Raw genomic sequence first — 25,684 nt, forward strand, 5'->3', positions numbered from 1 at the left:
TGCAGGGCAGTCGGTACCATGTACTTTGGGTACTGTACCGTATATCCTGTAAATGCAGGGCAGTAGGTACCATTACTTTGGGTACTGTACCGTATATCCTGTAAATGCAGGGCAGTCGGTACCATGTACTTTGGGTACTGTACCGTATATCCTGTAAATGCAGGGCAGTCGGTACCATGTACTTTGGGTACTGTACCATATATCCTGTAAATGCAGGGCAGTCGGTACCATGTACTTTGGGTACTGTACCGTATATCCTGTAAATGCAGGGCAGTCGGTACCATGTACTTTAGGTACTGTACCGTATATCCTGTAAATGCAGGGCAGTCGGTACCATGTACTTTATATACTGTACCGTATATCCTGTAAATGCAGGGCAGTTGGTACCATTACTTTTGGTACTGTACCATATATCCTGTAAATGCAGGGCAGTCGGTACCATGTACTTTGGGTACTGTACCGTATATCCTGTAAATGCAGGGCAGTCGGTACCATGTACTTTGGGTACTGTACCGTATATCCTGTAAATGCAGGGCAGTCGGTACCATGTACTTTGGGTACTGTACCGTATATCCTGTAAATGCAGGGCAGTTGGTACCATTACTTTGGGTACTGTACCATATATCCTGTAAATGCAGGGCAGTCGGTACCATGTACTTTGGGTACTGTACCGTATATCCTGTAAATGCAGGGCAGTTGGTACCATGTACTTTGGGTACTGTACCGTATATCCTGTAAATGCAGGGCAGTCGGTACCATGTACTTTGGGTACTGTACCGTATATCCTGTAAATGCAGGGCAGTTGGTACCATGTACTTTATATACTGTACCATTACTTTGGGTACTGTACCATATATCCTGTAAATGCAGGGCAGTTGGTACCATGTACTTTGGGTACTGTACCGTATATCCTGTAAATGCAGGGCAGTCGGTACCATGTACTTTGGGTACTGTACCGTATATCCTGTAAATGCAGGGCAGTTGGTACCATTACTTTGGGTACTGTACCGTATATCCTGTAAATGCAGGGCAGTTGGTACCATGTACTTTGGGTACTGTACCATATATCCTGTAAATGCAGGGCAGTTGGTACCATGTACTTTGGGTACTGTACCATATATCCTGTAAATGCAGGGCAGTTGGTACCATGTACTTTGGGTACTGTACCGTATATCCTGTAAATGCAGGGCAGTTGGTACCATGTACTTTGGGTACTGTACCGTATATACTGTAAATGCAGGGCAGTAGGTACCATTACTTTGGGTACTGTACCGTATATCCTGTAAATGCAGGGCAGTTGGTACCATGTACTTTGGGTACTGTACCGTATATCCTGTAAATGCAGGGCAGTTGGTACCATGTACTTTGGGTACTGTACCATATATACTGTAAATGCAGGGCAGTAGGTACCATTACTTTGGGTACTGTACCGTATATCCTGTAAATGCAGGGCAGTAGGTACCATATACTTTGGGTACTGTACCGTATATCCTGTAAATGCAGGGCAGTCGGTACCATGTACTTTGGGTACTGTACCGTATATACTGTAAATGCAGGGCAGTCAGTACCATGTTTATTGGGTCACTAAATGGAGACATCGTGACCCAGAAGGTAAGTACCCATGAGCAGCACAACGTGGCTAATAGGAAAGAGGGAAGGCAATTGTTCCTTAGCCAAACAAGCTGAGCAAGTCCCTAATGGTGGGTGGGGGTGAGGGTGCTGATAGATTGCTCTCAGGCTCGAGGCAGGGGAGCTGAGACATGTGGCACAGAGAGAGTTAAAGGCAACATTAAAGGGAAATGACTTCTCGCTGTTTATTTTCCAAGCCAAACACAATTAGAGAAACCCAATACTCACAGGAACGCCAGGCTTCCCGGTAATTCCAGGGACTCCCTGCTCTCCTTGGAAACCCATTGCACCTGGGGGGCCGGGGATACCGGGGACACCAGCAGTACCATTGGGCCCGGCCACGCCCTTAGGTCCGAGCTCGCCCCGCACACCTGGCTGGAATAGACAAACACAAGTTAAATACCAAAGCTGAATATCCACGCTAAGCTGAAATGGGCCAGATGGTTCTACCAGGAACCAATCAGATGCTGCTTTGATTATACTAATTGCTATTAACCCATAACAACCAATTAGATGTTGACTTTCATTATTCTAACTGCCCAAGTCCAGTAACCCGTAGCAACCAATTGGCAAACTGGCAGCACAGCCAATACAAATTCTCACTCCATGGCGCTTAGCATGATGGGTAATTCAGCGAGTAATGTTCCACAAAGGGCCACAACTTACCTCTCCTTTCTGTCCGACTGGGCCAAAATGTCCCTGGGGGGGAAAGAAAGACGTCACATTTCACAAACGGGATAATAAATGATTCAGGGGGTCAAACTAAGATTACAGGGGAATCAGCAAGGGGTTAATGACAGAATTGGGATATTTAACTTTGAATCCCCATTAAATACATTAGAAGAGCCGGAATACTGTCAATAAGGGTACAGCATACACAAATACGGGGGATATTGTACCCCCAACTGGAATGTATAAGGATATTATTATGGTCTTAGGCCTGGGGTAGGGAATACATGTAACCCCAATATTCACAGCCCACGAGGGGACAGCAGCACTTCCGTGGCCCTATGCTACAATACCTCAAGCCTTGTGGCCCCCGGGACTCACCATCTCTCCCTTATCCCCTGGGAGTCCATCGGATCCAGCAATGCCCTGGGAAGAAAGCAGAAACCCTTTGTTACACACTCAGGCCAGGGTAAGTATGGGGTTTCCATTCAGCCAATGCAGGGGCACAGAGTGGGGGGCTCCCATGTACAATATGAAGGCTACAGTTACCCAGAATCCAATGGGGTGGGGGGTGGGAAGAAGAAAGATATGTATCACTGGAATACAAGATGGCCCCGGGCCCCTGGGGGGGGAATACAAGATGGCCCCGGGGCCCTGGGGGGGGGGGGTGGCAATATGAGAAGCAGAATGATATGTATCCCTGGAATACAAGATGGCCCCCGGGCCCTGGGGGGGGGTGGCAATATGAGAAGCAGAATGATATGTATCACTGGAATACAAGATGGCCCCGGGCCCTGAGGGGGGGGGTGGCAATATGAGAAGCAGAATGATATGTATCACTGGAATACAAGATGGCCCCGGGCCCTGAGGGGGGGGGTGGCAATATGAGAAGCAGAATGATATGTATCACTGGAATACAAGATGGCCCCGGGCCCTGAGGGGGGGGGGTGGCAATATGAGAAGCAGAATGATATGTATCACTGGAATACAAGATGGCCCCCGGGGCCCTGAGGGGGGGGGTGGCAATATGAGAAGCAGAATGATATGTATCACTGGAATACAAGATGGCCCCCGGGGCCCTGGGGGGGGGGGGTGGCAATATGAGAAGCAGAATGATATGTATCCCTGGAATACAAGATGGCCCCCGGCTCATGTAATTAATTATACAGTAGATTAGATATGCCCCGCCCACATGACTCCAGCCGCAAATACCAGCCTACAACTCCCACAATCCTCGCTGGGAGTAGCGGCATTGCAGCTGCAGTTTTGTTCTGATGCCCCCTGTAATATCTCCGTACTCACCTGGTTGCCTTTGGGACCTGCAGCTCCAATGGGACCCTGGGAAAGAGAAGAATGAGATGCTGAAATAATCCCTTCCCCCTACTGCACCCCTAATGTGCCAGACTCCAGCCCGGCGCCGGGCGCTGCTCCTCTAATTGCCCACTAATTGGAGATTCTGTTGTGGGATTAGAGGCCTTTGGGGGATGTATGTGGAGCCTCCCACTGTGATACTGACCTGAGCCCCCGACCCCCTCTCTGTGTTCTGGGAACTGCCCAGTGGGATCACATTCCACTGACCCAACTGGCCCAGCAACTGGAGCGATAATAAATACGGTACCCCCAGCACAATTACAAGGACAGTGGCTCTCCATTGGTTGCTACTGTTGCTCTCTGAAGCTGCCATGACGGTGCACTTACCCGCTCTCCAAATCCACCTCGAATTCCAGTGGGGCCAGGTAAGCCGGGATCTCCAATGCTGCCTTTAATTCCCTGGGACAAGGAGAGAACAGGCAGGGAACATTAGTATCATAGGCCTGTTGTGTCTATGGGCCCAGCACAGGGGCGGCCATATTGGCTCAGGAGACACCACAATCCACAAATACTGACCTGAAATCCACGGACTCCGGGGCCTCCTATTGGTCCCTGCAGCCCAACGCCGCCCTGAGAAGACAAAGATAAGAGTTGAGAGTTGGGACAGGACCATTCAGCTGAAAGGAACGTAACAGCCAATCAGGCAGGGTTCTATCTGTTTGTCCCTCCGCACAATGTGATCATGTAGAATAGACACCATGTTTAGGATCTGCCCACCCCCAAACACCCCATGCCCAATCTAGCTACAAGTAACAGCGCCACTTTTGTAAAGTTCTAAATGTTCTAGGTCTTGTGAAGGTCTAGGTCTCACTCTTCTGAGGTACTATGTCTCTCTTCTGTTGTTCTTGGTCGCATTGTCAAGGTGTTCATTTCTTGTTCTCGGTTGTTACTGTGAAAATCTAATCTTGTAAAGTTCTAGGTTTCCTTTAAGAACTCAAGGTTTCAATATTGTGAAATGCGGTCTCTATTTTGGCGTTCTCAGTATTTTGAAGTTCTAGGTTTCTTTCTTTTGAAGGACTAGATAGCTATTGTGAATACCCAATTCTTCCTTGTAAAGTTCTAGTTCTCACTTGTGACGTTGTAGATTAGTAGATTGTCAGGTACTACATGTAAGTCTCTATTCTGAAGTTTTGGAATTCTAGGTCTCTCTCTTGTAAAGTTCTAGGTCATCATTGAAAGCTCAAGGTTTGTGAAATGCTGTCTCTATTCTAATGTCTTCAGTCTTTTGATGTTCTAGGTCTCTCTCTTTTGAAGGACTAGATAGCTATTCTAAATATCAAATTCTTTCTTGTAAAGTTCTAGGTCTCTTGTAAAGTTCTAGGCTTCCAAGGTTTCACTATTGTGAAAAGCTGTCTCTATTTTGGTGTTCTCTGTATTTTGAAGTTCTAGGTCTCTCTCTTTTGAAGGATTAGCTACAGTAAATATCAAATTATTTTTTGAAAAGTTCTAGGTCTCTTTTGTGATGTACTACATTAGTATTGTGAGGTACTACATGCATGTCTCTGTTCTGATGTTTTGGATTCCTAGGTCTCTCGTAAAGTTCTAGATCATTCTTGTGTTCTAGGACACTTGCATTGTGCCCTAAAGTTTACTTTATTGTCCCCAAGGTGCAGGGAATGAGGAACAATAACACAATAACATAAGAAGTAACATCAAAACTTACAGCAGTTCCTCTGGGTCCTGCTTCCCCTCTGTCTCCTGGGGGTCCAGCTTCACCCTGTAACAGAAAACCCATGGTGTTGGTCAGCAAGACACATACAGTCTCATCTGTTTATCTTATAGTCTTGGCAGCTGGGGGGAGGTTGAACTTTCTGGGGGAGGCAGAGACAGTGTTGGCCCCTAGGATCAATAACAAGAGAAATGGGGTTCCGCTGTCGAGGGGGTTCAGGCAGGGTCCTCCTGTATTCCACCTCTTTTTCATCTTTATGTTACGGAGCTAAAGACACTTCCCACTAGGCCAGGAATGCAGATATATGTGTCTTGGCCAACAAAGAGTTAATATGGGGAAGGGGAAGGTCACATTTTAATGGTTTTTTTTGGTTGCCGGACAAAGTTTCACTCTGGAAACAGGCAAAACAGAACAGCAAAGAACTTTGAAACCACAAAAAGAGAAAATGACCAACTGCAATGCTGGTTTGGTTACATCTGTCTGCAACCTACAAAACATTACGTAGAAGGCAATGTTTCCCTTTATAGTCACTGCTCCTTAAACAGTTGGTCCCCACTAGGGGGTGGCATTGAGCACCAGGTGAAAGTTTGTTGGGTGTTGGGGGGATACATACGGGGATACCTGGCTCTCCAGAGGGTCCTGCTTCTCCCAGCTCTCCCGGGCTTCCCTGTAGAAGTAAATGCACTCAGGTTAGCGCAAGCTGACCCCCAACAGCCTTTAAACAGTGCCCCCCATTCACAGGAACACAGTGCCCAGCTCAGAGCTCTGGGGCTTCCCATGATGCAACACTGCCTGTGTCAGAACAAAGAGCCATTATAACCCCGGCGGGGGGAAATGTATATGGCAGGTCTGTAAGGACACTGAGTGCCGCAGCCTGTTTAGGTTTCCAACTGACAATCCCGTAGCCCACAGGGCTGGTACTCACCAACTGGCCCTTCTCTCCTTTGGCTCCGGCTTTGCCATTCAGGCCCTGCAGGGACACGGATAAGAAAGTCAGAGCCTGACACTATAATATGGCACCTGTACCCATTTGGGCACCTATACCCGTACAGCACCTATACCCGTACGGCACCTGTACCCGTACGGCACCTGTACCCGTACGGCACCTGTACCCGTATGGGCACCTGTACCCGTATGGGCACCTGTACCCGTATGGCACCTGTACCCGTATGGCACCTGTACCCGTATGGCACCTGTACCCGTATGGGCACCTGTACCCGTATGGCACCTGTACCCGTATGGCACCTGTACCCATATGGGCACCTATACCCATATAGCACCTATACCCGTATGGCACCTGTACCCGTATGGGCACCTGTACCCGTATGGCACCTGTACCCGTATGGCACCTATAACCGTATGGCACCTGTACCCGTATGGCACCTGTACCCGTATGGGCACCTGTACCCGTATGGCACCTGTACCCGTATGGCACCTGTACCCGTATGGCACCTATACCCGTATGGCACCTGTACCCGTATGGCACCTATAACCGTATGGCACCTGTACCCTTATGGCACCTATAACCGTATGGCACCTGTACCCGTATGGCACCTATAACCGTATGGCACCTGTACCCGTATGGCACCTATAACCGTATGGCACCTGTACCCGTATGGCACCTGTACCCTTATGGCACCTATAACCGTATGGCACCTGTACCCGTATGGGAATGCCCCAGTGAATACTTCCCCTGCCTGACCCTCTGTCACATCCAATACTTACAGGGAGGCCATTGGGTCCCTTTTCTCCTGGAACTCCCACTCTGCCTGGATCACCCTGATGGGAAGAAAGAGGAGTCATTAGAAGGCGCAGACACCAAGGTGCCCATTGTACCCAACCCCATTTGCTGCCAGTGTGCACTCCATCATAATGCCCCGTGGGTCATAATACTGGCCAGTCCCATCAGAGCCGCCATAAGGGAGGAAAAGGGGGTACAGTAGTGCCAGGCCCCCGAGAAATCTTCTTTAGCTTGGGGGCCCGGTCAGGAAAGTTATAAAAATGACGTAAGTTACGTATAAAGTTACGGCAAAAATGCCTAGAAACGTACGGAAAACAAATGAATACACGGTACAGTTGCAATAAGTTCAGAACCAAAGAGACAAGAGGACAGAGCTCCCGCAGAGCTTACAATCTAAATAACTTGTGTGGGGCCCTACAGTTTCTGATGGCGGCCCTGGGTCCCAGTGTAACACAGACTGGCGCTCACACTAATCCCGGCCTTGGGGCTCATTTGGGGCCTGAATGAAATCTGAGCAAATCTATCAACTGCCTCCTCTTGCCCAGAGCCCATTCCCAGCAGTACAAACCTTCTCACCATCCAGTCCTGGGATCCCGTCGCGCCCGTCCTGGCCTGGCATGCCCTGCAGCAACAGAACAAACAACATCAGCCATATTAGCTACCATTAGCCATTAATGGGGAAGGGGCTTATTCCCTAAAGGACTCCCATCATGCCCTGCTCTGTGTGTTACTGAGGTAAAAGAGGTATATCCCCTCTCCCAAGCTCCCATCATGCCTTGCTCTGAGTATTACTGAGGTAAAAGAGGTATATCCCCTCCCTCAAGCTCCCATCATGCCTTGCTCTGAGTATTACTGAGGTAAAAGAGGTATATCCCCTCTCCCAAGCTCCCATCATGCCTTGCTCTGAGTATTACTGAGGTAAAAGAGGTATATCCCCTCTCCCAAGCTCCCATCATGCCTTGCTCTGAGTATTACTGAGGTAAAAGAGGTATATCCCCTCTCCCAAGCTCCCATCATGCCTTGCTCTGAGTATTACTGAGGTAAAAGAGGTATATCCCCTCTCCCAAGCTCCCATCATGCCTTGCTCTGAGTATTACTGAGGTAAAAGAGGTATATCCCCTCTCTCAAGCTCCCATCATGCCTTGCTCTGAGTATTACTGAGGTAAAAGAGGTATATCCCCTCCCTCAAGCTCCCATCATGCCTTGCTCTGAGTATTACTGAGGTAAAAGAGGTATATCCCCTCTCCCAAGCTCCCATCATGCCTTGCTCTGTGTGTTACTGACAGGAAGGAAGTGAATCCTCTCCCAAGCTCCCATCATGCCTTGCTCTGTGTGTTACTGACAGGAAGGAAGTGAATCCTCTCCCAAGCTCCCATCATGCCCTGCTCTGTGTGTTACTGACAGGAAGGAAGTGAATCCTCTCCCAAGCTCCCATCATGCCCTGCTCTGTGTGTTACTGACAGGAAGGAAGTGAATCCTCTCCCAAGCTCCCATCATGCCCTGCTCTGTGTGTTACTGACAGGAAGGAAGTGCTTTCCCCTACTGAGTGCTCCCATCATGCCTTGCCCTTAGTGTGAGCTTCATAAATCCGCATTATATCATTGGCTGTTACTCAGTGAGGGAAAGTTTATTCAGTATCTGATCTTTTCCCTTCACTGAGGTACAAAATGGCCTGTTCTGGATTAGCCACTTTCCTGCCAGGGCTCTCAGATTGTGCCAGTGTCACGGACAGATTAACCCATAAACTGTGTGGCGCAGCGGCTCATCTCCCTGACAGCCGACACCACAAAGTGAGGAAGGAAGGGCAGAAGCAGCTCATGTTACCCTCTGAGAGGGGTATCTGACAATCTAGAGAGTCAGCCTTTGTGCCAAGTCATTTTTGTAGTTCTGTAAACAAACCCAGAAAGGCCAACAGTCACTTACCGGTTCCCCAATGGGGCCAGGCCCGCCGGGCATTCCTTTAGGGCCAGCTTTACCCTGAAACAGAAACACATGAGAGGGTTGAGAGGCTGCGGTTGTAAAGATGGAGTCAGGGCCACCCATGGTTAATCTAATGCCGACTCGGTGCCAGGGCTATAGGGCAGTCTGTGGGTGCCCACTATAGGTCAGAATTCAGCTTGAGAGCACTATACAAAGTGACTTTATGTACAGACACAGATACCCACAGTGTGTATCACTCCGCCTCCTTGGGGAACTGGCCTATTAAGTACAGAAAACATTACGGTGCTGTCGCTTCTTAGCATTTCTAGCACTTATATTGTTTGGCGCTGGCGAATCCCGTTACTTACCGTGTCTCCTTTGGGTCCTCGGTATCCCGGGTGCCCTTTTTCTCCTTGATCCCCCTAAAATACACAGAAGATTCACAATGTTGTCACAGAGCATAGGTTTCCCCTCATTACTGATACACAGAAGTATGGGCTGTGCAGGAGTCAGAACAGAGCAGTGTGCGCCGTGGGAGGGGCTATATCAGAGCAGTGCACACCGGCGCCACACTCGCAATGTAAAGCTCAATTGGCTTTATATTGTCCCCAGTTCTGCCTGGCTTTCCCACCCTTTGTAACCCCCACGGGGAGATTATCCATCAGATACTTACAGCTTTACCAGGGGGTCCAGGAGGTCCTGGAGGGCCACGGACTCCAGTGGGGCCCTGTAAGCAGGAAACAAGCAGTTAAATCTATTGGTGCAAAGTCATGGGATCAGGAAAAGCCAATGAAAAACCTACATTCAACTTTGTGAGTGTGAGTGTAGGCATTCAAATGTGTGTTTGAAAAGTATGTGTGTGTGCATAGTGTGAGTGTGTGCATTTGAGTGTGAGTTTGAGTGTGAGTGCTAAACCCCCATGCAGAGAAAGAAGAGGTCACTCACCCTGTCTCCTGCAGCTCCTTGGGGCCCAGTTAATCCCCTTAGACCTCTTGGGCCCTGGAAGAGAAGAGTAAATTGGATCAGATGGGGGGCGGGGGGAGAACTTGATAGGCCCTGAGGGGCATTTGATTCCAGCCAATTGCTGAGCATATATAAGTGTGAGGGGTCGGAGGGGGATGACCCTCTGTCACATTGACACAGACAAAGCGCATAGGCATTGGGGACATTCTGCTCATTGGCTGGCAGGGCAGTGTTTGGCACCATGCTTACTGCCCTGTGATTGGCCCAGATACTGAAATCTAGTCTGCCAAGTTCTCTGTTTTCTGATTGGCTCTAGTTGTTAATCCTCTCAACCAAGGTCTCTGGTATTTTATTGGTTGAGAAACCTTTATGTGCCAAATTTCCTGGTCTGTAATTGGCCCTGGGCAAGAAATATTTACTTCCTGGTTTTGTGATTGGCTATTGGCTGTATAATGCCCCATAGCTGGCATAGCTGGAACAGGGTCTCTCCTGTGGGCACGGTTCTTTCACATTTTGAAGGATATATCGGCTGAGTCCAATCAAAACTGGTTTTGGAATCTAAACTGTACCTGTAAGCCCACACTGCCAGGGATCCCAGAGGGTCCGGGGGGGCCGGGGTCTCCCTGTAAATAAAAGAAAGGAAATACATGTTGGAGCAGAACATGAATTCGGGCCTGTGCCCCAACCCCTCCCAGACTGGGCTCAGATCAGCGAATCAAAAGGCTGATTGCCCCGCAAGAACAACAATGCAAACCCCAATATTCCTTACCTTCTGTCCATTCTTTCCAGTCTCCCCCCTTTCCCCTTTGTGCCCGGTGTGGCCCTGAAAAGAAAAGACAGTTATTAAAGTAATTGCAGGGGGTTCTGTTCACTTCATCCCCATGAGATGGACCAGGAGATCCCGATACCAACAGTGCCCAATATAGGGAATGCACTGGCCAGTCATATGGACAGAATCGGCCAATCAGATGCAGTCAATGAGTAACCTGTGGCCCCATGTGACTCCCAAGAGAATGCAGGAGTCGGCCAACAGCACTGGATCAGGGTATCCAACAGACCCCAACAAACTGCATCATGGGATCTGAGGGACCAGAAGAACTTACAATCAAGGGCACCAGGGGAGGAGCCAACACTTCATGTAGCAGAATGTATTGCTGTTATTATTATTATCCATTAGATCCCAGCAAATGATACAGAAATACAGGCTATTTATACAGAGAGCAGAGGAGGCTGAGAGGGGGTTAATGTGGGGTACAATTACCCAGGTGCAGGGCAGGGGCCCCCCAAGGAGAAACATCTGCAGGGCATATGGGTCACTGTGATGGGAAAATAAAGGAGTGCTCTAGGGTGGAGCTGCTATAGGGAATGTGCATGGAGCACTCACACAGAGGGGCGGGGAATGGTTCCTACGAGCAGGTATAAGGGATCAGGTTTATTATGGCTCAGTCAAGGGCAGAGTATTTAGGTGGCGCCCAGATCCCAGGCGATTGTATCCAGTGCATCATCTGGGGCAGCAGCTTCAGGGGCAGCCTAGTAGGGAAAGGGGCACATCAGGATAAGGGAAAGTAGGAAAAGTAAAGACAGTAGGTCAAAATGCAGACAGTGGATCAAGATGGGGACAGTAGGGCAAGATGGAGACAGTAGGGCAAGATGGGGACAGTAGGGCAAGATGGGGACAGTAGGACAAGATGGAGACAGTAGGGCAAGATGGGGACAGTAGAACAAGTTGGAGACAGTAGGACAAGATGTATACAGTAGAGAAAGATGGGGACAGTAGGACAAGATGGAGACAGTAGGGCAAGATGGAGACAGTAGGGCAAGATGGAGACAGTAGGGCAAGATGGGGACAGTAGAACAAGATGGAGACAGTAGGACAAGATGTATACAGTAGAGAAAGATGGGGACAGTAGGACAAGATCGAGGCTGTAGGGCAAGATGGGGACAGTAGAACAAGATGGAGACAGTAGGACAAGATGGAGACAGTAGGGCAAGATGGGGACAGTAGGGCAAGATGGGGACAGTAGGACAAGATGGAGACAGTAGGGCAAGATGGGGACAGTAGAACAAGATGGAGACAGTAGGACAAGATGTATACAGTAGAGAAAGATGGGGACAGTAGGACAAGATGGAGACAGTAGGGCAAGATGGAGACAGTAGGGCAAGATGGAGACAGTAGGGCAAGATGGGGATAGTAGAACAAGATGGAGACAGTAGGACAAGATGTATACAGTAGAGAAAGATGGGGACAGTAGGACAAGATCGAGGCAGTAGGGCAAGATGGAGACAGTAGGGCAGGATGGAGACAGTAGGACAAGATGTATACAGTAGAGAAAGATGGGGACAGTAGGACAAGATGGAGACAGTAGGGCAAGATGGGGACAGTAGAACAAGATGGAGACAGTAGGACAAGATGGAGACAGTAGGGCAAGATGGGGACAGTAGGGAAAGATGGAAACAATAGGGCAAGATGGAGACAGTAGGACAAGATAGGGACAGTAGAACAAGACAGATACAGTAGGGCAAGAAGGAGACAATAGGGCAAGATGGAGACAGTAGTCCAAGCTGAAGACAGTAGGACAACATGGATAAACTAGGACAAGATGGAGACAGTAGGACAAGATGGAGACAGTAGAGAAAGATGGGGACAGTAGGACAAGATGGAGACTGTAGGACAAGATGGAGACAGTAGGACAAGATGTATACAGTAGAGAAAGATGGGGACAGTAGGACAAGATGGAGGCAGTAGGGCAAGATGGAGACAGTAGGGTAGGATGGAGACAGTAGGGCAGGATGGAGACAGTAGGATAAGATGGAGACAGTATGGCAAAATGGAGACTGTAGGGCAAGATGGAGATACTAGAATAAGATGGAGACAGTAGGACAAGATGGAGACAGTAAGGCAATATGGAGACAGTAGGACAAGATGGAAATACTAGGGCAAGATGAAGACAGTAGAGCATGATGGAGACAGCAGGGCAAAATGGAGACAGTACGGCAAGATGAGGACAGTAGGACAAGATGGAGACAGTAGGGCAAGATGGAGACAGTAGGACAAGATGGAGACAGTAGGGCAAGATGGAGACAGTAGGACAAGATGAAGACAGTAGGGCAAGATGGAGACGGTAGGGCAAGATGGAGACGGTAGGGCAAGATGGAGACAGTAGCACAAGATGGAGACAGTAGGACAAGATGAAGACAGTAGGGCAAGATGGAGAAAGTAGGGCATGATGGAGACAGTAGGACAAGATGGAGACAGTAGAGAAAGATGGGGACAGTAGGGCAAGATGGAGACAGTAGAGAAAGATGGGGACAGTAGGACAAGATGGAGACAGTAGAGAAAGATGGGGACAGTAGGACAAGATGGAGACTGTAGGACAAGATGGAGACAGTAGAGAAAGATGGAGACAGTAGGGCAGGATGGAGACAGTAGGATAAGATGGAGACAGTATGGCAAAATGGAGACTGTAGGGCAAGATGGAGATACTAGAATAAGATGGAGACAGTAGGACAAGATGGAGACAGTAAGGCAATATGGAGACAGTAGGACAAGATGGAAATACTAGGACAAGATGAAGACAGTAGAGCATGATGGAGACAACAGGGCAAGATGGAGACAGCAGGGCAAGATGGAGACAGCAGGGCAAGATGGAGACAGCAGGGCAAGATGGAGACAGTAGGGCAAGATGGAGATAGTAGGGCAAGATGGAGACAGTAAGACAAGATGGAGACAGTAGGGCAAGATGGAGACAGTAGGACAAGATGAAGACAGTAGGGCAAGATGGAGACAGTAGGACAAGATGGAGACAGTAGCACAAGATGGAGACAGTAGGACAAGATGAAGACAGTAGGGCAAGATGGAGAAAGTAGGGCATGATGGAGACAGCAGGGCAAGATGGAGACAGTAGGAAAGATGGAGAAAGAATGAAGAATGAAGATAGTAGGGCAAGATGGAGACAGTAGGGCCAGATGGAGACAGTAGCACAAGATGGAGACAGTAGGACAAGATGAAGACAGTAGGGCAAGATGGAGAGAGTAGGGCAAGATGGAGACAGTAGGACAAGATGGAGACAGTAGGACAAGATGGAGACAGAAGGACAAGATGGAGACAGTAGGGTAAGATGGAGACAGCAGGGCAAGATGGAGACAGTAGGAAAGATGGAGACAGTAGGGCAAGATGGAGACAGAAGGACAAGATGGAGACAGTAGGGTAAGATGGAGACAGAAGGACAAGATGGAGACAGTAGGGTAAGATGGAGACAGTAGGGCAAGATGGAGACAGTAGGAAAGATGGAGACAGCAGGGCAAGATGGGGACAGTAGCGCAAGATGGAGACAGTAGGGCAAGATGGCGACAGTAGGAAAGATGGAGAAAGAATGAAGAATGAAGACAGTAGGGCAATGATAGAGGCAATAGGCAAGAGGTAGACTTCAAGGCAACATAGAGACAGTAGTCCTCCTGCCCCCCAGGTGACTGTACAGACCACACCCACCATAACCCCCAAATTCTCACCTTGAATCCTGGCATCCCAGGGGGTCCGGCCGGCCCAGGGGGACAAACAGCTGGGCACTGAGGAAGACAAGACTTGTGGTTAAAGGGACCAAATACCCATACAATGAGTGATGCCAAATGTACACACAGCCCCCCCCCGTGTCTCATACCTAGGGGGCGCTGTTTTACTGAATTCTATGGCTGATAAATACAGGCACCCTGGTACAGCAGCCCCCCTCTCCCCATACGTTATTTTATAGCCCAAAGCTGATATATAGGGTGTCTATTGCCTTTCTGGCAAGTCTGTCCCAGAAACACCTGGGCAGCTGGAACCCATTGGTACAAACCAGCTTTTCATGGGGCACAGTAAAGTCACATGACACTTAATGGGGTCCACTGTGCTGTTTGTCTCAGTGAGGGGGTCTTTACCTGCAGGTCTCCATTCCCATCAGGAGCAACTCCCGGGAGGCCCTGTGAGAAGACAATGAAAAAAAGAAAATAAATGTCAAGTGTTCTTGTTCCTCAGAGCCAGCGACTGAATGATATAATTCCTGTGTATGAGAAGTGTCAGCGAGTGAATGATATAAAGTTGGTGTGTGAGTGAATGATATAACGTAGGTGTGTAAGTTAGTGAATGATATAAGGTTGGTGTGTGAGTGAGTGAATGATATAAGGTTGGTGTTTGAGTGAGTGAATGATATAAGGTTGGTGTTTGAGTGAGTGAATGATATAAGGTTGGTGTGTGAGTGAGTGAATGATATAAGGTTGGTGTGTGAGTGAGTGAATGATATAAGGTTGGTGTGTGAGTGAGTGAATGATATAAGGTTGGTGTGTGAGTGAGTGAATGATATAAGGTTGGTGTTTGAGTGAGTGAATGATATAAGGTTGGTGTGTGAGTGAGCGAGTGAGTGATATAAGCTTGGTGTGTGAGTGAGTGAGTGATATAAGGTTGGTGTGTGAGTGAGTGAGTGAATGATATAAGGTTGGTGAGTGAGTGAATGATATAAGGTTGGTGTGTGAGTGAGTGAATGATATAAGGTTGGTGTGTGAGTGAGTGAGTGAATGATATAAGGTTGGTGAGTGAGTGAATGATATAAGGTTGGTGTGTGTGTGAATGATATAAGGTTGGTGTGTGAGTGAATGATATAAGGTTGGAGTGTGAGTGAGTAAATGATATAAGGTTGGTGTGTGAGTGAGTGAGTGAATGATATAAGGTTGGTGAGTGAGTGAATGATATAAGGTTGGTGTGTGTGTGAATGATATAAGGTTGATATGTGAGTGAATGATATAAGGTTGGTGTGTGAGTGAATGATATAAGGTTGGTGTGTGAGTGAATGATATAAGGTTGGAGTGTGAGTGAGTGAATGATATAACGTTGGTGTGTGTGTGTGTGTGTGTGTGTGTATGTGAGTGAATGATATAAGGTTGGTGTGTGAGTGAGTGAGTAAATGATATAAGGTTGGTGTGTGAGTGAATGAAATAAGGTTGGTGAGTGAGTGAATGATATAAGGTTGGTGAGTGAGTGAATGATATAAGGTTGGTGAGTGAGTGAGTGAGTGAGTGAATGATATAAGGTTGGTGAGTGAGTGAGTGAATGATATAAGGTTGATGAGTGAGTGAGTGAATGATATAAGGTTGGTGAGTGAGTGAGTGAATGATATAAGGTTGGTATGTGAGTGAGTGAATGATATAAGGTTGGTGTGTGAGTGAATGATATAAGGTTGGTGTGTGAGTGAATGATATAAGGTTGGTGTGTGAGTGAATGATATAAGGTTGGTGTGTGAGTGAATGATATAAGGTTGGTATGTGGGTGAGTGAATGATATAAGGTTGGTGTGTGAGTGAATGATATATGGTTGGTGTGTGAGTGAGTGAATGATTAAGGTTGGTTTGAGTCAGTGAGTGAGTGTTTGGGTGAGGGAATGCTATACGGTATGATATATTGTTGCTATGGGACAGTGAATGATATTTCCATAGTTTGGTGTGAATAAGAAATGCTCAGAGTAAATAAGTGTATAAGAATACTTACTGGGGGGCCTGGGGGGCCTGGTGGCCCAGGAAGTCCAGGTTGGCCAGCAGGTCCCTGTAAAACAGAAATTACTGTATGACCCACAATGCAATGCGCCCTCTATTATTTTTTTGCCTTTTGGCGGTTTAGTGCATAATTGGATAAATCCCGGGTGCCTGGGTGCTAATAACCATCCCCATTGTTCCTCAGGGGCGGAGCCACCACTGGTGCCGGATACGTTTGGCTACAGACACTTTTACATATGATGTTCTGGTCATTTTCAGTGAGACGGGTCCCAGAATATTCCGGCACGGGGGCCCCCAGCTTTGGTTTTTAGCCCAATATCATAATATCAGAGCCAAATGGGGCAACTGAAACACCTACCGCTGTTCCTTGGGGTCCAACTCCGCCCGTTAATCCACTCGGTCCGGCAAGGCCCTAATCAGAAAGAAGTCCAATATCAAAGAACATCTGTGAGTTACACGGGGAGGATCTCATTCTTACTCACTGGGGCCAAAGCCACCCAAAATCTTAAATCTTTTAGTATTTTATAGAATGGCCAACTGAGCAACTTTTCAATTGGTCTTCATTTTTTATCTTTTATACTTTTTTAATTATTTGCCTTCTTCTTCTGACTCTTTCCATCTTTCAAATGGGGGTCACTGACCCCGGCAGCCAAACCCTATTGCTCTGTTATTGTTATTGTTATTGTTACTTTTTATTACTTATTTTCCTAATTAAGCCCTATTCATATATCAGTCTTTCATTCACCCTGGTTGCTAAGATCATTTGGAGCCTAGCAACCAAATAACTGCTGAAACTCCAAACGGGAGAGCTGCTGAACAAAGACTGAAATAATTGTAAAAAATTACAAATAATAAAAAATGAAGACCAATTGCAAATTGTCTCAGAATATTCCTCACTACATCGTACTAAAAATCCCTGTTCCCAGAGTTACACATGAAGCTCCTACGACAGGGACACAGACAGATTTACACATTGGATCACATGGGATAGGCTGGCCTTAGTCTTGTAACCAATGGCAACCACTCACCTGTTTGTGGCCATAACTGCAAGAAACAAACATGCTGGTTGCTATTGGTTACTCTATAATTATTATTATTATTGAAATTGTCATGTGACTCCCGGCCCTCGCGGGTGAGGGGGTTCCGGCCTTCTCAGCAGAACAAACAGAAGAGAATGTTCCAGGTACTTACAGGGGTTCCCTGTGGTCCTCGTCCCTAGGGGTTAAAGGGAACATAAATACATTAGGAACAAGGAGAGACCTACAGTAAATTACAGGCAGAGATCCGAGGGAATATTTAGTTCTATTTGCTGCCAGCCCAATGTGCCTCTGCCTGCAGGGGGAGCCAAATACCTCTAAGAGCACAGACAGAGGCCTAATACCCCTAAGAGCACAGACAGAGGCCTAATACCCCTAAAAGCACAGACAGAGGCCTAATACCCCTAAAAGCACAGACAGAGGCCTAATACCCCTAAGAGCACAGCCAGAGACCTAATACCCCTAAGAGCACAGCCAGAGGCCTGATACCCCTAAGAGCACAGCCAGAGGCCTAATACCCCTAAGAGCACAGCCAGAGGCCTAATACCCCTAAGAGCACAGACAGAGGCCTAATACCCCTAAGAGCACAGACAGAGGCCTAATACCCCTAAGAGCACAGCCAGAGACCTAATACCCCTAAGAGCACAGCCAGAGGCCTGATACCCCTAAGAGCACAGCCAGAGGCCTAATACCCCTAAGAGCACAGCCAGAGGCCTAATACCCCTAAAAGCACAGACAGAGGCCTAATACCCCTAAGAGCACAGCCAGAGACCTAATACCCCTAAGAGCACAGCCAGAGGCCTGATACCCCTAAGAGCACAGCCAGAGGCCTAATACCCCTAAGAGCACAGACAGAGGCCTAATACCCCTAAGAGCACAGCCAGAGGCCTAATACCCCTAAGAGCACAGCCAGAGGCCTAATACCCCTAAGAGCACAGCCAGAGGCCTGATACCCCTAAGAGCACAGCCAGAGGCCTAATACCCCTAAGAGCACAGCCAGAGGCCTAATACCCCTAAGAGCACAGACAGAGGCCTAATACCCCTAAGAGCACAGCCAGAGGCCTAATACCCCTAAGAGCACAGCCAGAGGCCTAATACCCCTAAGAGCACAGCCAGAGGCCTAATACCCCTAAGAGCACAGACAGAGGCCTAATACCCCTAAGAGCACAGCCAGAGGCCTAATACCCCTAAGAGCACAGACAGAGGCCTAATACCCCTAAGAGCACAGCCAGAGGCCTGATACCCCTAAGAGCACAGCCAGAGGCCTAATACCCCTAAGAGCACAGCCAGAGGCCTAATACCCCTAAGAGCACAGACAGAGGCCTAATACCCCTAAGAGCACAGACAGAGGCCTGATACCCCTAAGAGCACAGCCAGAGGCCTGATACCCCTAAGAGCACAGCCAGAGGCCTAATACCCCTACGAGCACAGACAGAGGCCTAATACCCCTAAGAGCACAGCCAGAGGCCTAATACCCCTACGAGCACAGCCAGAGGCCTGATACCCCTAAGAGCACAGCCAGAGGCCTAATACCCCTACGAGCACAGACAGTAGTACATTCACCCTAGTGAGCCCAAAGGAATTAGTGGGGTCGTTATACTTACTGGGGCTCCGTCTGGTCCTGAGGGGCCAACGTCTCCCTGAAAAAATAATAGAAAATGATATGCTGCTGGGGAAGTCTCTGAGATAAGTGGGTTCCTGCTTCCCTATGAGCTGCCATTATGGATGGGGAGAGTGGTGGGAGTATGGGAAGAGGCTTAGGGGGGCAACACCAAGTAAGGTTTCATTTCATGTCACGATTCCCTGAACCAGTCTAAGGGCACAGTTTGGGTCACATGACATTCATCAACTCACCCGTTCTCCTGGTGGTCCATCTGGTCCAGCTTTCCCATCTGGTCCGGTCAGTCCCTAGGGGAGAGAGAAGAAGGTAAGACTGGGCAACACCGCTGAGCAGCCGGGGACCACTGCAAGTCACATGATGCATTGGGACATCCCATTAGAAGGGCCCAGAACAATGCAGCAGGTGACCCCCCAAAATACACAAACAATAACACTTAGCACCCCTAAAGAACCTTCAGACATCTTCTGGCCACCAGAGTCTGAGAACCAAGTTAAAATGCCCTCCTTGTAGGGTTTTTATGTGGTTTTATATCACTTACATCAATGCCCGGCAGTCCCGCCAAGCCTGCCTTTCCTGCTTCTCCGGGTTTTCCAGGGATTCCTTTGGGACCCTGTAATGGGAAGAAATAGGATTCATGGAACAGTGCAGTGCCACCTTCATAAGTGCCCCTAAGTGCCCCCATAAGTGCCACAGCACAATGTGACCTATCAGCATCTCCACTTGCTCTGGGACCATCCAACTCCCCCTTTGAGTCCAACTCCCACCTGTATAAGGGAGACTGTCTACCTCTTCCCTTCTACCCCCCCCAAACCCTCAGAAGCCAACTGAAGCCCCACTTTATATGGCAGTCTATCTGCCCCCCCCACCCCCCAGGCTTCTTCAAAGCCAACATACCTGTATCATAATTATTTCCCCTGTATCACCTGTTCTTCTAATGTTTAGATTGTAAGCTCTTGTGAGCAGAACCATCTACATCCCCCAATTTATGTGCCCCATTACCATGGCGCAGCTTAGACATAACCCCCCTTTGAGTTTTTGGGTACATACTTACCAGGGGGCCAGGTAATCCAGCTGGTCCTTGTTCGCCCTGCAGGAGAGACAGAGAGGGAGTGGCCGTGAGTCTCAGGTGGGTAGTGAGGCAGTGGCACTCACTCATTTGTAGGAGACTGCTCTCACTCACATTAAGGCTATCCCACACTGTCACTAAGAGGAGGTCTCACATTCTCTCCTGAAGTCTGTTTCAGTCACTGGAAGGAATTCTTCTTAATTACTTACTGAATGGAGGTATCACTCACAAATTGTAAGGAGGTCTCACTCATTACCTATGAGGGGGTCTCACTCATTACCTATGAGGAGGTCTCACTCATTACCTATGAGGAGGTCTCACTCATTACCTATGAGGAGGTCTCACTCATTCCCTATGATGAAGTCTCACTCATTCCCTATGAGATGGTCTCACTCATTCCCTATGAGAAGGTCTCACTTATTCCCTATGAGGAGGTCTCGCTCATTCCCTATGAGAAGGTCTCACTTATTCCCTATGAGGAGGTCTTGCTCATTCCCTATGAGGAGGTCTCACTTATTCCCTATGAGGAGGTCTCGCTCATTCCCTATGAGGAAATCTCACTCATTCCCTATGAGAAGGTCTCACTCATTCCCTATGAGAAGGTCGCACTCATTCCCTATGAGGAGGTCTCACTCATTCCGTATGAGGAAATCTCACTCATTCCCTATGAGGAGGTCTCACTTATTCCCTATGAGAAGGTCTCACTTATTCCCTATGAGAAGGTCTCACTTATTCCCTATGAGGAGGTCTCGCTCATTCCCTATGAGGAGGTCTCACTTATTCCCTATGAGGAGGTCTCGCTCATTCCCTATGAGGAAATCTCACTCATTCCCTATGAGAAGGTCTCACTCATTCCCTATGAGGAGGTCTCACTCATTCCCTATGAGGAAATCTCACTCATTCCCTATGAGAAGGTCTCACTCATTCCCTATGAGAAGGTCGCACTCATTCCCTATGAGGAGGTCTCACTCATTCCGTATGAGGAGGTTGCACTCATTCCCTATGAGGAGGTCTCACTCATTCTCTATGAGGAAATCTCACTCATTACCTATGAGGAAATCTCACTCATTCCCTATGAGGAGGTCTCACTCATTCCCTATGAGAAGGTCTCACTCATTCCCTATGAGAAGGTCTCACTCATTCCCTATGAGGAGGTCTCACTCATTCTCTATGAGGAGGACTCACTCATTCCCTATGATGAAATCTCACTCATTCCCTATGAGGAGGTCTCACTCATTCCCTATGAGGAGGTCTCACTCATTCCCTATGAGGAGGTCTCACTCATTCCCTATGAGGAGGTCTCACTCATTCCCTATGAGGAGGTCTCATTCAGGCCTGAAGGAGGTCTCACTCAGTCACCGATAGAAGGTCTCACTTCCTCAATTCAAGGAGGTCTCACTACACTCTTGAGAAGCAGGTCTTACTCATTCCCTGTAAGGAAGTCTCACCCCCAGAAGGAGGTCTCACTCACACTCTTGAGGAGGGTCTAACTCACTCACTGGAAGGAGACCTACCTCACTCACTCACTGGAAGGAGACTTCACTCATCTCTTGAAAGGGGGTTTGACAAAGTCACTAAACGGAGGTGTCATGCACTCATTTGAAGTCATTCCCTGGAAGGATGTCTAATCTCTAGGCAGTTTCACTCATTACTGAAAGCAGCTCTCACTCACTGAGAGCTTGAAAAGAGGTCTTATTCACTCACTGGAAGGAGGTCTCATTAAAGGAACAGTAACACCAAAAAATGAAAGTGTATAAAAGTAACTAAAATATAATGTGCTGCTGCCTGCACTGGTAAAAGTTGTGTGTTTACTTCAGAAAGTCTACTATAATTTATATAAATAAGCTGCTATGTAGTATGGGGGCAGCCATTCAAAGGAGAAAAGACACAGGCACATAGCAGATAACAGATAAAACACTATTGTATTCTACAGAACTTATCTGTTATCTGCTATGTAACCTGTGCCTTTTCTCCTTTTTTCCAGCTTGAATGGCTGCCCCCGTGACTACACAGCGGGGTATTTATATAAACTATAGTAGGGTTTCTGTAGCAAACACCCCAGCTGTACCAGTGCAGGAATGGCTGCCCCCGGGGCTACACAGCGGGGTATTTATATAAACTATAGTAGGGTTTCTGTAGCAAACACCCCAGCTGTACCGGTGCAGGAATGGCTGCCCCCGGGGCTACACAGCGGGGTATTTATATAAACTATAGTAGGGTTTCTGTAGCAAACACCCCAGCTGTACCAGTGCAGGAATGGCTGCCCCCGTGACTACACAGCGGGGTATTTATATAAACTATAGTAGGGTTTCTGTAGCAAACACCCCAGCTGTACCAGTGCAGGAACGGCTGCCCCCGGGGCTACACAGCGGGGTATTTATATAAACTATAGTAGGGTTTCTGTAGCAAACACCCCAGCTGTACCAGTGCAGGAACGGCTGCCCCCGGGGCTACACAGCGGGGTATTTATATAAACTATAGTAGGGTTTCTGTAGCAAACACCCCAGCTGTACCAGTGCAGGAATGGCTGCCCCCGGGGCTACACAGAGGGGTATTTATATAAACTATAGTAGGGTTTCTGTAGCAAACACCCCAGCTGTACCGGTGCAGGAATGGCTGCCCCCGGGGCTACACAGCGGGGTATTTATATAAACTATAGTAGGGTTTCTGTAGCAAACACCCCAGCTGTACCAGTGCAGGAATGGCTGCCCCCGGGCTACACAGAGGGGTATTTATATAAACTATAGTAGGGTTTCTGTAGCAAACACCCCAGCTGTACCAGTGCAGGAATGGCTGCCCCCGGGGCTACACAGCGGGGTATTTATATAAACTATAGTAGGGTTTCTGTAGCAAACACCCCAGCTGTACCAGTGCAGGAATGGCTGCCCCCGGGCTACACAGCGGGGTATTTATATAAACTATAGTAGGGTTTCTGTAAGCAAACACCCCAGCTGTACCAGTGGCAGGAATGGCTGCCCCCGGGGCTACACAGCGGGGTATTTATATAACTATAGTAGGGTTTCTGTAGCAAACACCCCAGCTGTACCGGTGCAGGAATGGCTGCCCCCGGGGCTACACAGCGGGGGTATTTATATAAACTATAGTAGGGTTTCTGTAGCAAACACCCCAGCTGTACCAGTGCAGGAATGGCTGCCCCCGGGGCTACACAGCGGGGTATTTATATAAACTATAGTAGGGTTTCTGTAGCAAACACCCCAGCTGTACCGGTGCAGGAATGGCTGCCCCCGGGCTACACAGCGGGGTATTTATATAAACTATAGTAGGGTTTCTGTAGCAAACACCCCAGCTGTACCGGTGCAGGAATGGCTGCCCCCGGGCTACACAGCGGGGTATTTATATAAACTATAGTAGGGTTTCTGTAGCAAACACCCCAGCTGTACCAGTGCAGGAATGGCTGCCCCCGGGCTACACAGCAGGGTATTTATATAAACTATAGTAGGGTTTCTGTAGCAAACACCCCAGCTGTACCAGTGCAGGAATGGCTGCCCCCGGGGCTACACAGCGGGGTATTTATATAAACTATAGTAGGGTTTCTGTAGCAAACACCCCAGCTGTACCAGTGCAGGGCAACAGTGCATTCTATTTATATTAATTTAAAGCTCATTCATTTTTTGGTGTTACTGTTCCTTTAACTCCACTGAAAGGAGTTCTCATTCCCCAGCCTGGAAGGTGGTCTCACTCACTCACTGAAAAGCAGTCTCACTCACTGCATGACAGAAGGTCTCACTCACTCACAGTAAGGAGGCCTCACTCACCAGAAGGAGCTCTCACTCATACAGGTTGTCTCATTCACTGGAAGGCAAACTCACTCCCTAGAGTGTCACTCAACAGGGATTGGCCCAACTGGCGCTGCCCAAACAGACCCAGAGTCCAACAATGAGGGCAATGGGGGCATCTGATTGGCAGTCGCAGTCCCAGATACTGATAGAACAATAGAAAAGCTACATGATTTTCGCTTCGGTTGCCACCTTTCAGGCTTCTTATTACTGGCCAGGGCAGGGGGGAGGGGCAACAGGGGCAGGTCTATAATGTCAGGGGCGGAACAATGATGTTAATGGGGGGTGGGGCATGTAGTCAGTGGGCCTCATTCAAGGGGCAATAGATTGGGGGCGGCTAGAAAGGGAGCTGGGAGAGGGGATAGGAGGCTGGGGCAGATCAGAGGAGGTGGGCTGGGGGCAGATCAGAGGAGGTGGGCTGGGGGCAGATCAGAGGAGGTGGGCTGGGGGCAGAGGACAAATTATTACAAAATTACCGGCAACTACATTGCTCACAGTCACATACCAGGTATAGTCCCTTAGGCTACAGCCCCCCGGCCTGATTCTCTGCCTGCGTGGGAACACACAGGCAGCATAGGGCAGGCAGAGTTTGGCACACAGGCAGCATAGGTATGGGTGGGGATAAGGCTGTGTGTATGGGGGGGATCAGGCAGTATGTATGGGGGGGATTAGGCAGTATGTATGGGGGGGATTAGGGAGTGTGTATGGGGGGGATCAGGCAGTGTGTATGGGGGGGATTAGGGAGTGTGTATGGGGGATAAGGCATGTGTATGGGGGGGGGGATAAGGCAGTGTGTATGGGGGGGATAAGGCAGTGTGTATGGGGGGGATAAGGCAGTGTGTATGGGGGGATAAGGCAGTGTGTATGGGGGGATAAGGCAGTGTGAATGGGGGGGATAAGGCAGTGTGTATGGGGGGGATCAGGCAGTGTGTATGGGGGGGATAAGGCAGTGTGTATGGGGGGATAAGGCAGTGTGTCATGGGGGGGGATAAGGCAGTGTGTATGGGGGGGATAAGGCAAGTGTGTATGGGGGGGATAAGGCAGTGTGGTCATCGGGGGGGACCTAAGGCAGTCGTGGGAATGGGGGGGGATAAGGCGGAGTCGTACCCTGGAACGGGATCCAGGCCAGTGTAGTCATAGGGGGGGGATCCAGGCAGTGTCGCTATGGGGGGGCCATTAGGGAGTGGTGTATGGGGGGGATTAGGGAGTGTGTATGGGGGGGGATAAGGCAGTGTGTATGGGGGGATAAGGCAGTGTGAATGGGGGGGATAAGGCAGTGTGTATGGGGGGATAAGGCAGTGTGTATGGGGGGATAAGGCGGTGTGAATGGGGGGGATAAGGCAGTGTGTATGGGGGGATAAGGCAGTATGTATGGGGGGATAAGGCGGTGTGAATGGGGGGATAAGGCAGTGTGTATGGGGGATAAGGCAGTATGTATGGGGGGGATCAGGCAGTGTGTATGGGGGTGGATCAGGCAGTGTGTATGGGGGGGATCAGGCAGTGTGTATGGGGGGGATCAGGCAGATTTGTGTATGGGGGGTATAAGGCAGTGTGTATGGGGGGGATAAGGCAGTGTGTATGGGGGGATAAGGCAGTGTGAATGGGGGGGGGATAAGGCAGTGTGTGGTATGGGGATAAGGCAGTGTGTATGGGGGGATAAGGCGGTGTGAATGGGGGATA

General features: G+C 48.8%; 1 protein-coding gene across 1 annotated transcript in view; it reads right to left on the bottom strand.

Moving 5' to 3' along the window:
* Positions 1-25,684, bottom strand: part of col9a3 (collagen, type IX, alpha 3) — a 38,567-nt gene that overhangs the window by 3,420 nt on the left and 9,463 nt on the right. Inside the window, exons 3-28 of the mRNA NM_001127025.1 lie at positions 20,193-20,228; positions 19,680-19,751; positions 19,375-19,428; positions 19,125-19,160; positions 17,675-17,698; positions 16,842-16,895; positions 16,479-16,532; positions 14,880-14,921; positions 14,472-14,528; positions 10,732-10,785; positions 10,532-10,585; positions 9,945-9,998; positions 9,673-9,726; positions 9,368-9,421; positions 9,003-9,056; positions 7,648-7,701; positions 7,064-7,117; positions 6,264-6,308; positions 5,952-6,005; positions 5,333-5,386; positions 4,186-4,239; positions 3,997-4,068; positions 3,601-3,636; positions 2,680-2,724; positions 2,296-2,328; positions 1,858-2,004 (exon numbers count right to left, since the gene is read on the bottom strand). Coding sequence (NP_001120497.1) covers positions 1,858-2,004; positions 2,296-2,328; positions 2,680-2,724; positions 3,601-3,636; positions 3,997-4,068; positions 4,186-4,239; positions 5,333-5,386; positions 5,952-6,005; positions 6,264-6,308; positions 7,064-7,117; positions 7,648-7,701; positions 9,003-9,056; positions 9,368-9,421; positions 9,673-9,726; positions 9,945-9,998; positions 10,532-10,585; positions 10,732-10,785; positions 14,472-14,528; positions 14,880-14,921; positions 16,479-16,532; positions 16,842-16,895; positions 17,675-17,698; positions 19,125-19,160; positions 19,375-19,428; positions 19,680-19,751; positions 20,193-20,228 — 1,401 coding nt within the window. The remainder of the gene's footprint in view (positions 1-1,857; positions 2,005-2,295; positions 2,329-2,679; positions 2,725-3,600; positions 3,637-3,996; positions 4,069-4,185; positions 4,240-5,332; positions 5,387-5,951; positions 6,006-6,263; positions 6,309-7,063; positions 7,118-7,647; positions 7,702-9,002; positions 9,057-9,367; positions 9,422-9,672; positions 9,727-9,944; positions 9,999-10,531; positions 10,586-10,731; positions 10,786-14,471; positions 14,529-14,879; positions 14,922-16,478; positions 16,533-16,841; positions 16,896-17,674; positions 17,699-19,124; positions 19,161-19,374; positions 19,429-19,679; positions 19,752-20,192; positions 20,229-25,684) is intronic.

Source organism: Xenopus tropicalis, chromosome 10 (genome assembly GCF_000004195.4).
Source record: "Xenopus tropicalis strain Nigerian chromosome 10, UCB_Xtro_10.0, whole genome shotgun sequence".
NCBI classification, from domain to species: domain Eukaryota; kingdom Metazoa; phylum Chordata; class Amphibia; order Anura; family Pipidae; genus Xenopus; species Xenopus tropicalis.